Source organism: Fistularia commersonii, chromosome 26 (genome assembly GCF_037954325.1).
Source record: "Fistularia commersonii isolate RoL2024-O1a breed Wild chromosome 26, RoL_Fcom_v1.0, whole genome shotgun sequence".
NCBI classification, from domain to species: domain Eukaryota; kingdom Metazoa; phylum Chordata; class Actinopteri; order Syngnathiformes; family Fistulariidae; genus Fistularia; species Fistularia commersonii.
The window spans coordinates 10,930,376-10,944,420 of NC_141309.1; the positions used below are offsets into that span (position 1 = coordinate 10,930,376).

The window sequence follows — 14,045 nt, forward strand, 5'->3', positions numbered from 1 at the left end:
CAGATCCATGGATTGTCAACAAATGTAATATCTGACTTAATATTACTTGAGGTCTGTTAATGCATCACAACATCAAAATATATAGAAGGTAGATTATAGGGCTGTGTCACAAATGCCACCCTTTGGTTTAGTTTCTGTGTTTTCCTCCGAGACAATCATCCAATTTTATCTAAGTTAAAAAAAAACAAAACAAACACTGGTACAGAACAGAGGACACATTCATCTCATGCCAGAAAATGTCCAACCAATAATGGGAGTTAATATTCTCAGGCAGTTTAAAGTGATGCTTTTGGTGAAGTTGAATTTCTTTGTGTGACTATGAAACCAAACCATGAGGAAAATACTCCATAATAAGTTATAAATCCATCAAATGATTCAGATCATGAGTGGTCTAATTTAGATTCTGGAAAAAGCTGGCAAGTGTTTAACATGATATTCAAGAACACACAAGAAAACCACTGAGTGAAAGAAAAATACAGTTAGTAGGAGCAATAACTTTAAGGCATAGGCTGCAAAAAGTAACTCCGAAATTCTGATAACAATCCTAAAGAGGATGAGTGCTGCAGCCTGTGTCTTTTTTTTTAATTTTTTTTTTTAGAAAATATACATCTTATATGTCTTTCCTTTCTAGTTATATTTGCTTTACTGTATCTAATACAAAACACACTAAAAGCAATTCCATCACTGTATTCGGGGAGGAAAATTGGCACTACAGGCGCCAATGCAAACACTGTGCGAACCCCCCTCCCCTCCTCCCCTCCTCCCCGGGCTATGAGGCCAGAGGCTGACTGGCTCTTGGTGGAGCTGGGGTAATGAGGCACACAGGCACACAGGATGCCTGTGGTAAATCACCCAGAAACACCACCTCTCATGGTCTAGGTTCCAAATCCTGCGCGCCTGAGAGAGATGTCAAGAAAACGAAAGCTGATACAGCAGCTGTAAGACATTTCTTCCCAACGGGAGGAAATGTCTTATGTGGCAAGTCTGAACATTTAATTGATTTGAACTTAAAAATTGATTGTATGATAAATGCTAACTCTGTGCTTTCTATTTGTACTTTTTACATTTAGGAACACGAAAGGAAGTTGTGGTCAGCAGAGAAACCAGATGTATTGTAGGTCAATGATCACTTCAATGTGAAGTCAATATCATTGACCTTTGCCATTAGGTCTATTTCTCAGGAGAAGAATAAATTTGCTTCCAACAAAAATATTGACAAGGACTTTACACCACAGATATGTGAAAACAACATAAATCAGTACTTGAAAGTTTTGCGAATACAAATGGTTCATCGCTGTCATGAAGCTGGCCTATAGTTAACCTGCCTGAGGCTGATTCCTAAGATGATGACTTTTTGAGAAATTCTTGTCCTTTCTGAAAACTAAAACTATGAAGGGGAAAAAAAACAACTAAAATGCTTAAGTAGTCAATTTAGAAAAAAAATAAAATAATGAAATTTAAGTAAAATCAATTGGCAGCCGAAATTTGTTAGGAATATAGCAATACGTTATCCAAAATAGGTTCTTTCATTTTGATCTGATGATTTGTCTAGACAACCCTAGTTGTAGAATCATAAAGTCAGCCAAAGATTTCCAATGTTGTGGTTTTCTTGATAAAATAAGAACCCAGGATTATCTTTTAAAATATCTATATCAAAAGTTATTAGTATAAGCAACATTCAAACCCAACTTTAATCTCTATGTTGTGGCTCTACATCTCTTTGGGTGGCCCTACCTTCAAGGGTCCGAGGCATAACTTGTTTAAACAGATTATAAATGCTCTACGTGGGAAAGCTGAGCTGTGAATCCAAGTAACTTCCAATAAAATTCAACACGCGAGATACGTTCGTAACATGTTTGTGGCTCTTTCGCAGCTTAAAATTATTACCGACCATGTGGATGGTACCTGTAATCCAATTTCAAGTCCAAGTAACATCTTACTATAATCTGTAAATGCCTTGTCAAACTTTAGGGAAAAATTCTGTGCTGTCTTTAATTATACTGACGTGTGTGACCTCTGTATGTTATTGGAACATGTTGGAGACAAGTCAGTTTGTCTGTCACCATTGCGTGTCATGTTGAATCCATTAATCCATTAGTCTGTGTATATGTAAAGACTTTTTTGGCATGAAAAATAAATAAGACACAATTGGTCGGAAAACTTGGTTGATACCATTCCTTTTAGAATTTTTTTCTTGACTGAGGAATTATACTGTGTGTATATATATAAAATACATTTTTTATATGTATACATACATATATATTTATACAAATATATATACATATATACATATGTACAAACACTGTATACTATATACAGTATAGTATACTGTATATACTATATACTGTACTGTCTCAAATGTCAGTAGTAACCAATACACATGCACGTGACAAATATTTCTCAACATGCGTTATTGTCATGAATGTTTTTACCGGTAAACAATCAATGAATATCTATATTAAAAAATTAAAAAAAAGAAATTTAAAAGCACAGGAAGACACTAAAATTACAAATCATTGAATATGAATAAACACCATCTTAAATGCTTCCAGGTCATAAACTGAATCACCAGTTCTGTGTGTCTCAATAGTACATACTATTACTATAATATACTATTGTTCAGCTCCTGCCTATCCAGAAAGATAAGATTTTTCACCCCATACACGGCTACAAAAGATCAGACAGACAACAGGGATAATTTCACGTCACACAGCTTCAATAAATAATGAACTACAAACAAGAACTTGTTTAAAAAGCCTGGTGCAATATGTCTTGGGGTCAACTGGGTCAATGATCTGATGATCTGACATGTCTGAATGATGTGTTACTAAGTCAACCGATAACACTGCCTTTCCACAGTGGCAAAATCTGAGACATTTTTCAGGGGAAGCAAGCTTGTATTAGTTGAATGACATTAGCTCTGTGATTACGGCAAAACTTCCTTTCTTCCTCTTTTGGTTTAGTGGAGATGAGATGACGGATGTTGAGTTGGAATAGTTGCGCTTTCAAATGACCAACAACTAAACTTACTAAAGCTCTTCAAATGTGAGCTACCCTGCTCCACATTTATTTAAAGCTATATTGATTGTCATGTGAGCAGGCTACAGCGTATGCATACTGAATAGAAGACAAAGGTGTTTTGGGAGACAAATCAGGATAGGGTACAAGAACAACTGACAGTAGAGAAAGGAATTGTAGACATGGCAGAGCTGCACAGTGGCACTGTCCCAGGATTAGAGTAACGGGGTTCTTTCTGCCTTGGAGACATGAGGTCAGCAGGGAAAAAATTCACTCACATGGACGTAGGACATCCAAGTAGGAAGCTGTGTGAAAGAAAATGTGCGTCATCTTGAACTGAGTCTGTGTGCACCGAGAGCGATGAAGGAGAGAGACAGGGGATCACGATGACAATAAATGAGAATTTACGGGAGACCTTTAATCAGATTGCCAAACAAAAGCAGCCCAAGCTTAATGGAAAACTGTTCTATTAGCCAGTGAGGTCTTGGCTAATCTCAAAACAACATGTTAAAGCCAAAACAGGGTTTGAGAAGGACCAGGAAAGAGAACAGTGTGGCCCTAATTCATGCTGGCATTTCCCCTGATTATAATCAAGTGTGTGTGTGTGTGTTGTTTGTATAGTGTAGAATGATAAAAGGCACAAACAGTGAAGATGTGAGTTGGCAACTGAAATTTTAGCAGAAACAAATATAAAGACAGTGAGAATAAATTACAGGCTGTTATGGAGTTTTATACGCATTTCAAATCCAGAAACCTATTGCGTGACTATGTTAAACATAATAAGAGCGGTCATTATTGAAGGTGTAAACACGTGTCATTATACTGCAACTAGAACAGTTGTTATAAAGGCATTAGTTGAGTATGGGAACGAAATTTGGAATTTTGCTGCTGCAGTAAATTAATGTCTCAGTACATACACATGAAATCAGATTGTTAATTATGAAGTGAACAAACATGATTCTCATATTAATTTTGTGAATTTACAAAAACAGTAAACACACCTTTTCAAACAAACGTAATCTAGCAGTCAGCGGTTAAATAGTGAGCTTTTCAACAGCAGAAATTGAGTATTGCTGTTTATTATTTCACAGGTTGGATTACTAAACAGATTCTTATTCTGCTGTGAGGACTTGTTTTCCTATCATTCACTGCACTACAAAGTTAACACAATGACAATATTCAAGAATATTTCCCTACACATAGAGATCTTTTTTTTTTTACAACCCAACTGTTCATCCAAAACACAGGGATAGCTCTTAGACTCTGGGGGACTGCTTCATGATATCATCCAAGTGATTATGTGATGCAGAAATAGAAGAACATGTTTTAAGGTTTAAACTAAATCTCATTTGCTCACCAATATGAAAAAAAAAAAAAAAAGCAAACAAACAAATGGGTGCACATGTACCTTTCTAACAGCAGCTGCAGTTGGGTCTTGGAGTTCTTGATCTTGTTCTGGGCTTCAACATTCAGCATGTCAGCTGTGTTTTCCCCATTGATCTCCAAGATGATGTCACCAGGCTGCAGATCTGCCTGCTCTGCTTTGCTTCCCCCATTGACCTATTAGACAACGAAACAATCTTCAGTTACTTCTCACCTGTCTCAAATGCTAAGATAACACCCATCTGGCTATCAAAGCTGTCATCTAGGTTTATCCAATGGCTGTTCAGAAATTCAGTCAGACTAATATTCGGTGTCAACAAATGAATAAATGAGATCAGGTACTGTTGAGTTGCTTCTACTTGCCATGTTCTTAATCCAACATGCTCAGTTTCCAATACACGGCACTAAGAGTACATACCAACAGATGCTACAATATTTGGAACATATGGAACAATGCATTGCTATTCAACAGCAGATAGATTCATGACACCCTTGGGAAAAGTTATTAGTGTCAGACTTTTTTGTGGTTCAACTGAGCTTGACCTTTGCAACTAGTCTCACTACATGTCAAGGCCAATACCATAACCCCCACGTCACAAAGAATTCCAAAGTAATGTGCAAAAACATAAAGTCCCAGGCACCAGTCTCCACTCAGTTCCTGTGTCTCAGACATACATACTGAAACACATACACACACACACACACACCTAAGCATGTAGATGTACACACTCATTATCTATAGCAAAGTCTCCGTTACTGTCTAGCAGGGAAAAATGTCTGGAAATAGAATGCTGGTTGGTTGAGCCAAGTAAGAGGGCAGAGTTGCCATGTCTGTGGGACCACTCAAAAGGCAATTAAGAGTTGCTGTGGAGACCCACAATAGTGGGTGCCTTTTCTGATCAAGGCATGCTTGGTTTCACATAAACTCAATACAGTTGGGGGGTGTCTTTCTTGAGGGTTTGGCCAAAGTGACACATAATCACATTGTCCTAACATATCTGCTAGGGCAATCTGAATGTAAGAGGCAAAACATGTCGTCTCAGTGCCAAGTGACAATCACTTCTACTCTACAATGGGGTAGATGGCAATTGAATGAGACAAACTATTCCTCAAATTTCCAACCCAATTTCAGTGGCAAAGATTCTCTCTCAGCTTGACTCTCTAACACTTCGCATAACTTCTATGATATTTGAGAAACTCATACACCTAAAACCAAAATGTCATGCTTACCAGGAAAGCAATGAAATCAGACCCAGAGCACATAATTCAAGACAAGATGTGTTTTTCTAGTGAAAGTTATCAAGAGGGAGCAAATGACAAATGCTTTTGAAGTCAAAGACATGAAAAACACTGGCTGTGTCAATTATTGGTAGCCGGTCAAATGCTTTATCTCTTGCTTTTAGAACTGAGAAGTTACTGAGGAAAGGCAGGCCAAGGTAGTAGTGTGGGATCAGGATGTACAGTGGGCTGAGCTGGGTGTCTCTGGCATGCAGAAGCTAGTCTGAAAAGGGTTTCCTGGTGCTGTTTACAGTCTCCTCTCTGCTTACAGTGCCAATATTTCTGCTTTTGCAACCCCACCCACCTTTTTTTTTTTTTTCCAAACCCTGACTTAAAATCCTCCAAAAAAGAAGGCATGTACACGCTCATGCAAGGAATGTGTGCATGCCAATGCAGAAAATAACAAACACTCACATTCAAACACATTCAAGTGTGCACTCTGGAATCAGGAACACCTCACCTCCCACCTCAACTTCCACTGTAACTGTAATCAGTGGTTTCCTTCTAATGTAATCTACTTCCATTCTATTCTAAAGGGCTCAGTAGTCAAGGAAATAGGTATGAGGCAGCCCATGGATGCAAACAAAGACAAGAAAAGAGATGTAATGAAGAGGAAATTCACTTTGCATGGCATGCCATTACAGACTGTTTTGACAAAAACAGAGGATATGGTTTGATCTGAGAAGATGAGGTTCAGCACTAAGTTGACTTTGACTGTTACCTTTGATACAGTTATAGCCTTCTTGAAGTCCCGTCCTCCATATATTCTGAAGCCCCAGGGTGAGGGGCCGATCAGGTTCACTGTCAGCACCATTGAATGTTCTGGTCGGAACACACTTGTGAAAAATCTAAAAGAAAAAAAAGAAAAAAAATTATAAAAACCTGTGCAACATGTGTGACAAAAAAATGCATAACAGAGTATTGACAGTCATGAGTTTCCACTAGTGTGGCTTAATATTAGAGCAACAGGAGGAGACAGTGAAGGTTTGCAAAAGCTGACTTTCATCTCCAGCAACACTTCACTTCCATCGGCTTAAGTCTCCTTGACATAAATTGTGTAACCACATCAAATAGGAATGGGAGGAATCTGAAACTATAGACACATGACTTACATAACTCAAGTGCCTGCAATGCTGAAGAGTTTCATTGAATTCAAAGAGACATTTGTGACAAGGGAAAATAAACAAACAAGAAGTCATACAAGTAGGACTACTATGTATGATGTATACCACACACTGGTGTATTATGATATATGACATGTTGTGTAATAGTCCTGAGAAACGTAGTTGGGAATAAGCTGTAAAAATAAATTTGTCAGTTAATCCACTCTTGTAGGGCTTTTTGCGTCGCTTTAGTTTGTACAGTCCTATTGCATATCAAAAAACAATACAGAAAACATAATTTCAATATCTGAAATCATTATCTTTATTTGTCAGCAAACAGCGGAGTGCCCTTATTTATTCTGTCCGGATTTATCATTCTTCTAAATCAGAGTCTTCAGAAAGAAATTTCGATCTGTCGTCAGTTACTGGTGAGATTTTAGCTTTCACAAACTCCCCGTTGTAAAAAAAGAAACTAATGATAAAAGTGTGGTAAGTGTTTCTTGTCACTTTCCCTCACCAGTCATTACAATCTTTACAAGAATTCCTCTGACTGAACATGGAGAAATGCAACAATTCAAAATAACTTTCTTTTTCCAAAGGAGATTTATGTTTTGTTTTTTGTTTTTTTATACGTCATGAACATTCCTATGCTGTTATCAGGCTGTAAACTGTTGTCATGTCAGATGACACTAATGTCACCATCATTCAAGAGAATAACAAGTAATAAAAAATTATGACATGAGTGATCACTATCTTAGGCGTCTTAATAAGACTAAGTGTTTTTGAAGCCAAAGATTAAAAGGCACAGAACACAAATTCCAAAACATGTAAATGACATACTTGAAATTTTTGAATGATAAAATGTCACTGCTTAACATAGACTTTGTACATACCAATTGCTTTTTGGAGACAAACCACAGTAGAATTTTTCATCATTCTAAAATATCCCTGAGATCAAGCAGGATCTATCGGGTTTAGTCTGCCTAATATATGTTTTATCAGCTTCTATTAACCCTATTATTGATATCTTACCAGGGCAAAGTTTAATCTCTACATCCTTACCTACAACATATTCTAAACAGTAGTTTTATGTAAAGTGCTCTTGAAATTCATTTATTAAATTTTAATCATTTTTGTGATTTTATAGGTTACAGTTTATTGAAATATTAAATATTTTATTAAATGATTTCATAATTCCAGTCAAATCAAATTGAAGTTATAAACTCTCATAAAATATGCACTGAAGGTAGGACTTTAGTCACCAACGTTATGTAATGTGAACCCGTCAATTATTTCAATCATCATGTTATAATGAATTTCTAGATATCGCAGACACAAGGACATGTAGGATATCAACCTGACAGGTCCATTTTAATCATTTGGACATTCCATATGCAATGCAGTTGTTCATTAATAATCAATTTGCAGGGTATCAGGGCTCACCTTCATTCGGGTCTCTTAATTGTTGACACCGATGAAGTAGTTGCGATAATAACAGTCCTGACAAAAAGTCCAATTCCAAATTTCCCAGTCTCTGGGGGTATAATATAGTAGTTTGAACCCCAGCTGCCTTTCTTAGAGATCTGCCTTTATCAAGCAGGCACACAGCTAAGTTTCCACATAACTATCCACATAAGTATGATAAAAATGGCACTAGCAAATAAAGCCAAGACATAAGACTAGCGCAAGTGTACAGGGGACCTAAACAAAAAAAAAACAAAGTGGTTATAGGGTGGCTCACTTGTGGCTCTGCTTTATTGCCCGCTGATGAAGTTTCAAGACTCCATTGCTCTGCTGCTGCTAACAATAAAGAAAAGTGCTGAACACATTTTGATTAAACCCCTCTTTCACACAGGGATGCCTCTGGGCAGTAGCCAGTACGCATAAAAGGTGAGTTCTGGTGACATCTCGCCACTCGCGCTGCCATGCAAAATTGGAAGCACTATTCAACACGGCCAAACAATGAGAGGAATTCTAGTCATGAAGTCAATATGTAGCCTGTTGTTGAAAATCCGCTGCACAATAGGAGGTTAAAATAAGTGGAATGGAAACAAGTGATTAAGGTGTGCAAAAATACTCGCACTTCTGAAGCGTTTATGATACGCCCACATGACAACAAATCAACTTACAGGACTGTCTCAGAAAATTAGAATATTATGAAAAAGTTCTTTATCTTCTGTGATGCAATTACAAAAACAAAAGTGTCATACATTCTGGATTCATTACAAATCAACTGAAATATTGCAAGCCTTTTATTATTTTAAGATTGCTGATTACGACTTGCATCTTAGGAAAACTCAAAAATCCTATCTCAAAATAGTAGAATATCATGAAAAAGTAATTTTAGTTTTTTTAATTGCATTACAGAAGATAAAGAACTTTATCACAATATTTGAATTTTCTGAGAAAGTCCTGTAAATCTGACTGTCAAGTTTGTCCAGTCGTGTCCGGAAAAAAAAAAATAAGACAAAAGGCGATCGTCTTTTGCATGAGCGGTCTTGGCTTCCGATTTCATGTACATTCCAACACTTAATTATAATCACAATCTTCGGATGGCGACTGGAAAAAAAGAGCTTTCAAAGATGAAACATCATTAACTTGTTCATTTGATTTGTTGGACTTAATATCTTCCCGCAACTGTCCCTCCGATATTAAATATTTTAGTTGGCAACAGATTCCTCGGCCAAAAATTAGTGAAGGATTCACCACAAAGAATAGCTGCACATAAAAGGCCAACCATTCTATTCTTTGAAAAGAAAAAGAGCCTTAGCCAGAACTAAGTAATGAAACACAATTGTGCAATAGAAGACATTCAGTGCATACAGTCACGAAATGTAAATTCGTAGTACCTTTTATCTGACACGAGTGCTTTTGTCAATCTTAACCAAGACCAAACTTGCTGAACTTCTGATCTGAGTGTTGCTACTGAGAGTATGAAACGATTTTGGTGGCGGGATTCATTAGACTCTGAAAAGCTTAACAAGAATTTAATGGGTTCAGACTTGGGTTTACTCAGGCTGTATATTATTATGCACAAGGTCAGTGTAACTGTCTGGCATGAGGTCAAGACTGTCATGTACACCCTGAACAAGCTGTCGTTCCTGCAGGCAAAAAGATGGTGGAGGTATGAAGGAGAAGGACAGATTTTTCCCAAATGTTCCATACAAGTCATTGCTCAAACATGCAGGGAGCCTCCAGGGTTTCATGTACAAAGTGGTTTTATATCAACTGATTTATACTTGTTGCCGTATTCTTAAATTCCTGGCACTTTGTTCTACCTTGCGACATATCGGTCATTTTAAAAAAAATTGAACGCAATTGGGATATCCTGATAAAGAGAGCCCCATCAAACAAAAAGAGCAATTTAAGTTTGCTTTCAGTGATTAGAGTGCGACTGCTCTGCTGGCGGTATTTTCACAAGAAATGACTGAAAACACATGCTTCACACCTCTGTTTAAATCCCTGTCCGTCAGGGCTGCAGGACTGATACCTTTAGAAACACAATAACACCTAACCGATGTTTTACCAAAACATGTAGTTGTGTGCAGTTTGGTCTTAGTGACTGAAACCTGCTAGCACAAGTCTGAAGATGTGTGCACTTTTCATGGGGGATGAAAAAAATAATGAAGACTCACCTTTTAAGAGTCATTAATTATGATCTGTGTGTAACCACACACTTAAGGAAACAGTAGTGCTTTTAGTGATAATTTTATTGCATGCTGAAAACTAAAGTCACAATTGAAAAGACTGTGATACTGCTGCAAGTTTGTCAGGCAAAGATTCTTGTTTTAATTAGCATTTAGTGAGGATGAAAATATTAGACAAGCTGAAATGTATAACTTTTATATGATCCATGTGTTCACGCCATAGGTCCCTCACTCAACTATGTGACGGTCACGTGGTTGCACGAACCAAAGGTCATGTAATTCCATCATTGCAATACTGTCCAACGACAGATATCAATCCAAATGTTGTAAAGTTTGAAAGTATTGTCAGTTAAGTCCATTGCTCTCTGGATATTGCCATCTTTACAGCTGACACAAATTGAGATAATAGATCAAAAAGATAGAAAGAACAAATGGTGTGAATACAATGGTTTTCTGAGTAAGCATAACCTCATCTATTTAGAGGAATTCAAAACACGTTATCTGACACGTGGAAATTATGTATTCAAAACAGCCTGACTTTTAGAGCTTTTCAAATTGGTAAATAATTTGCCTTCAATACATCACGTCTGCACATCCTCCCTGTTTAACTGAGACGGTTTATCTTCTCCCTGCTTTTTGGGCCAAATCCACTGGATAAAGAAGAACAAGCACTGGCCCCCTGCATGTCAATACCAAAAGAATGAATGATAAACATAGCAGACTCAGTGCATTAACTGGAAGATCTGACAGGGCTTTCAGGAAGACTGGCTGTGGCTGCGGGGGAATATCCCCGCTGTAGTCCAGGCTCAAGCCAGCGATTAGACAGTGCGAAATTTCCACAGCCATCATCCATGGTGCGGTCTGATGCTGAGTCTAGCCTATGTGTCACACAGCACACTGACAGGTCGGCATCTACCTGGACACGGACGCACCCGCTGAATCTCACAAAGAGAAGAATGCAATAACACGTTTTTCACTTCCCCGAGTGAAATAACATTCTTTGCATTCTCCAATTCACACTCAACTGGTCAGGTTTAATAGCAATCACGAGGGAAATTAGACAATATGATGCATGCAAGGGTGTTGGCCAATGACTTTCAAAGGCTGTTATCATTAAAAGCTCATATGGCATCAAAATAATCATAGACTGAGGCCTACCTGTAATTTTTTTTTTTTGTTACGCCCTTTCAGGAGGGAAAAAAAGGGTAGGTCTCGATACTATGGATGCATTATGAACTTTAAATATAACAGCTCCCTGCATTCATTTAAAGGAACTCCTGCAATATATTTTTTTTTTTTAACAGAGCAATACTTGTATAGCACAATCTGTAAGACAAGGAGTCTAGCGCATACAAAATGCATCTACATCATCTAAAAAAATTTAAAAAAAAATCAGGTTACTGGTTCTACACACTAAAGAGACTTCACACTGCTGCCTAGTCATCCAGAGAGTTCACCACATCCTCAATGCGCACCATCCAGCCCGTGACATATCACACACAAATGCAACTTTTCATTGCATATTGTCTGGAAACATCCTGTTGAGACAGTTAAGCTCAACCTATTCAAAATCTCGCCTGATGATCAGAAAGCAAAGGCATTTGTCTGTTCCGGGGCTGCGTTTTTTTTTTCTAGATAGTTTCATTTGATGTGAAAAGGCCTCAGTTTAGACAGAAAACTGCTCTTCTTTTCAGTTACATCTGGTAATCCAGGCTTCCTGCCTTGTAAGGAGGTAAGGAGAAAAAAAAAAAATAGACCTACTTCATCCAAACCACAGACTAACAATATAACGATACAAAATAATTTCTTGGACCGGAGATTTTTTTTTTCATAAGGAAATCCACTTCTACTTGTATTTCAAAAGTATTGATGTGGTCCTCCGTGCCTTTCGCTTTACTGACTCAAAATCTCATTCAGAAGTGAAGCCACCAGACAGAAGACCCATTTGAAAGTGATAAAAGACAAAGGCTACCAGAGTACATCAGCCGTGCACACACACACAGATACACACACACACACGTTTCTTGTTGGACTAGACATTGACTTTTGAGAAACATGTTAACCGCTTTAGCACCTTTCAAACCAGCAAGGTCTGTTCATTGCTAGTGTTTGCCAAGTTACACTGGGCAAGTAGAGAGATTTTTTCATAGCCACAGAGCTGGCTTGAAGCACGGTGGGTCGGCCAATACCAAATACTCCCCACTAATATTTTGGCAGAGGAAAGAGAGAGAGAACATTGTAACCTAACAAATACCATAAAGATTCTTTGGGCCACACCTGGTTAGAAATCTCTAACATTTTGCCGTGCGTGGAGTAGAAGTAATGAAGAGGCTGGAAATCTGCTCTCACTCTGCTGTTAAAAGGTGAGCCCTGTCTCTTATTGACTCTTAATTTATGATTTGCTTTTTTGTTTTTGTTAAAATCCCCCATCAGTTATGTCATCAGCTCTAGGGGAGTGTAGTCAACATTTCCCCTGCCATTCATTTTAATGCTGTGTTTTTGTTTGATTTTTTTTTTTTTTTTTTCTTTTTCTCTTTGAGGTTCCAGCACATCATTTGGAGAAATGATTACAACCCTGCAACAAAATGTGTGAATGACACTTAATAAAAGGCCCAACAGACTTTGGTCAATTAGGGCATATAAAACATTTTTATTTGTATTTAGTCAACTTTTTTCATTTCTTTATTTTGAGTTTATTAGGTTAAGAATCTAATTAACTCAGATTACTTACCGAGATTAGTTTACAGTTCTGCACCTGTTCAGTATCAGTGCGCTCCGCGAAAAAAACGCACACACACAAACACACACACACACACACACACAGGTCAGCTCACTGTGCAAAGCAGATCGGATCCGAAGTGGGAACGAATATCAGGCGGGAAAGGTGTCGACCCTCCGTCCAGGTAGGATCAGGGTTCAGGAAGCTTCAGCTGCCGGTCCTTCGGCTTGCGTGGGAACTTTCACGCATCAACGACACACGCGACCGCTCCACCGTGACGAGCTCCTGCTGCCATGTGCTGCCACCAAAATAAAAGCCCTGACTCTGGTACCAGCCTGGGGCGTGTCGGGGGGCGGGATGGAGGAGAGAAGGAGAAGGAGGAGGGTGCAAAATGTCAACTCAACTGCCTTCCCGCAAGAAAAAAAAAAAAAAAATCACCGCAGAAGATTCCGTGCGCCACCTGCTGACGGAGCAGAATAGTAGGTGCAACTATACATGAGCCCAATTTACTACTTAAATCAGAAATGCAAGAGCTGGGAATGATGATGATGGTGATGATGACCATGGGGGTAATAATAAGAAATAATAATGATATTTTAGCTGCTCCCTTCAGGGGTTTTTACAGCAAACCAACTTTCTCCATTTACCCGTAATCTCTGTATCTTCTTGTCTCACAACAATTAACTTCATGACCTGTTTTACTGTATCCATAAATCTCCTTCCCGGTTGTCCGTTAGGGTTGCCTGCATGACAGTTCCAACCTCATGAAGCACCGACCGCATCCTTCTGCCAATGTGTTCACTATCCCTCCTCTGTGCATGTTCAAACCATCTCAGTCTTGCCTCTCTGACTTTATTTCCGAATATCTAACATGTGCCGTCCCTCTGATGGACTCAT

General features: G+C 38.3%; 1 protein-coding gene across 6 annotated transcripts in view; it reads right to left on the reverse strand.

Moving 5' to 3' along the window:
* The window catches only part of pdlim2 (PDZ and LIM domain 2 (mystique)), a 34,323-nt gene extending 20,853 nt beyond the window's left edge, over window positions 1-13,470 (reverse strand). For 3 of the 6 annotated variants that reach the window (XM_086174000.1, XM_086173997.1, XM_086174002.1), the window contains exons 1-3: window positions 13,264-13,470; window positions 6,401-6,527; window positions 4,427-4,578 (exon numbers count right to left, since the gene is read on the reverse strand). In XM_086174000.1, coding sequence (XP_086030126.1) covers window positions 4,427-4,578; window positions 6,401-6,493 — 245 coding nt within the window. In that variant the 5' untranslated portion in view covers window positions 6,494-6,527; window positions 13,264-13,470. Of the gene's footprint in view, window positions 1-4,426; window positions 4,579-6,400; window positions 6,528-8,225; window positions 8,245-13,160 lie in introns of those variants that run through there. The other 3 variants (XM_086174001.1, XM_086173998.1, XM_086173999.1) reach the window with 2 other exon arrangements.
* Window positions 13,471-14,045: the final 575 nt, after the last annotated feature.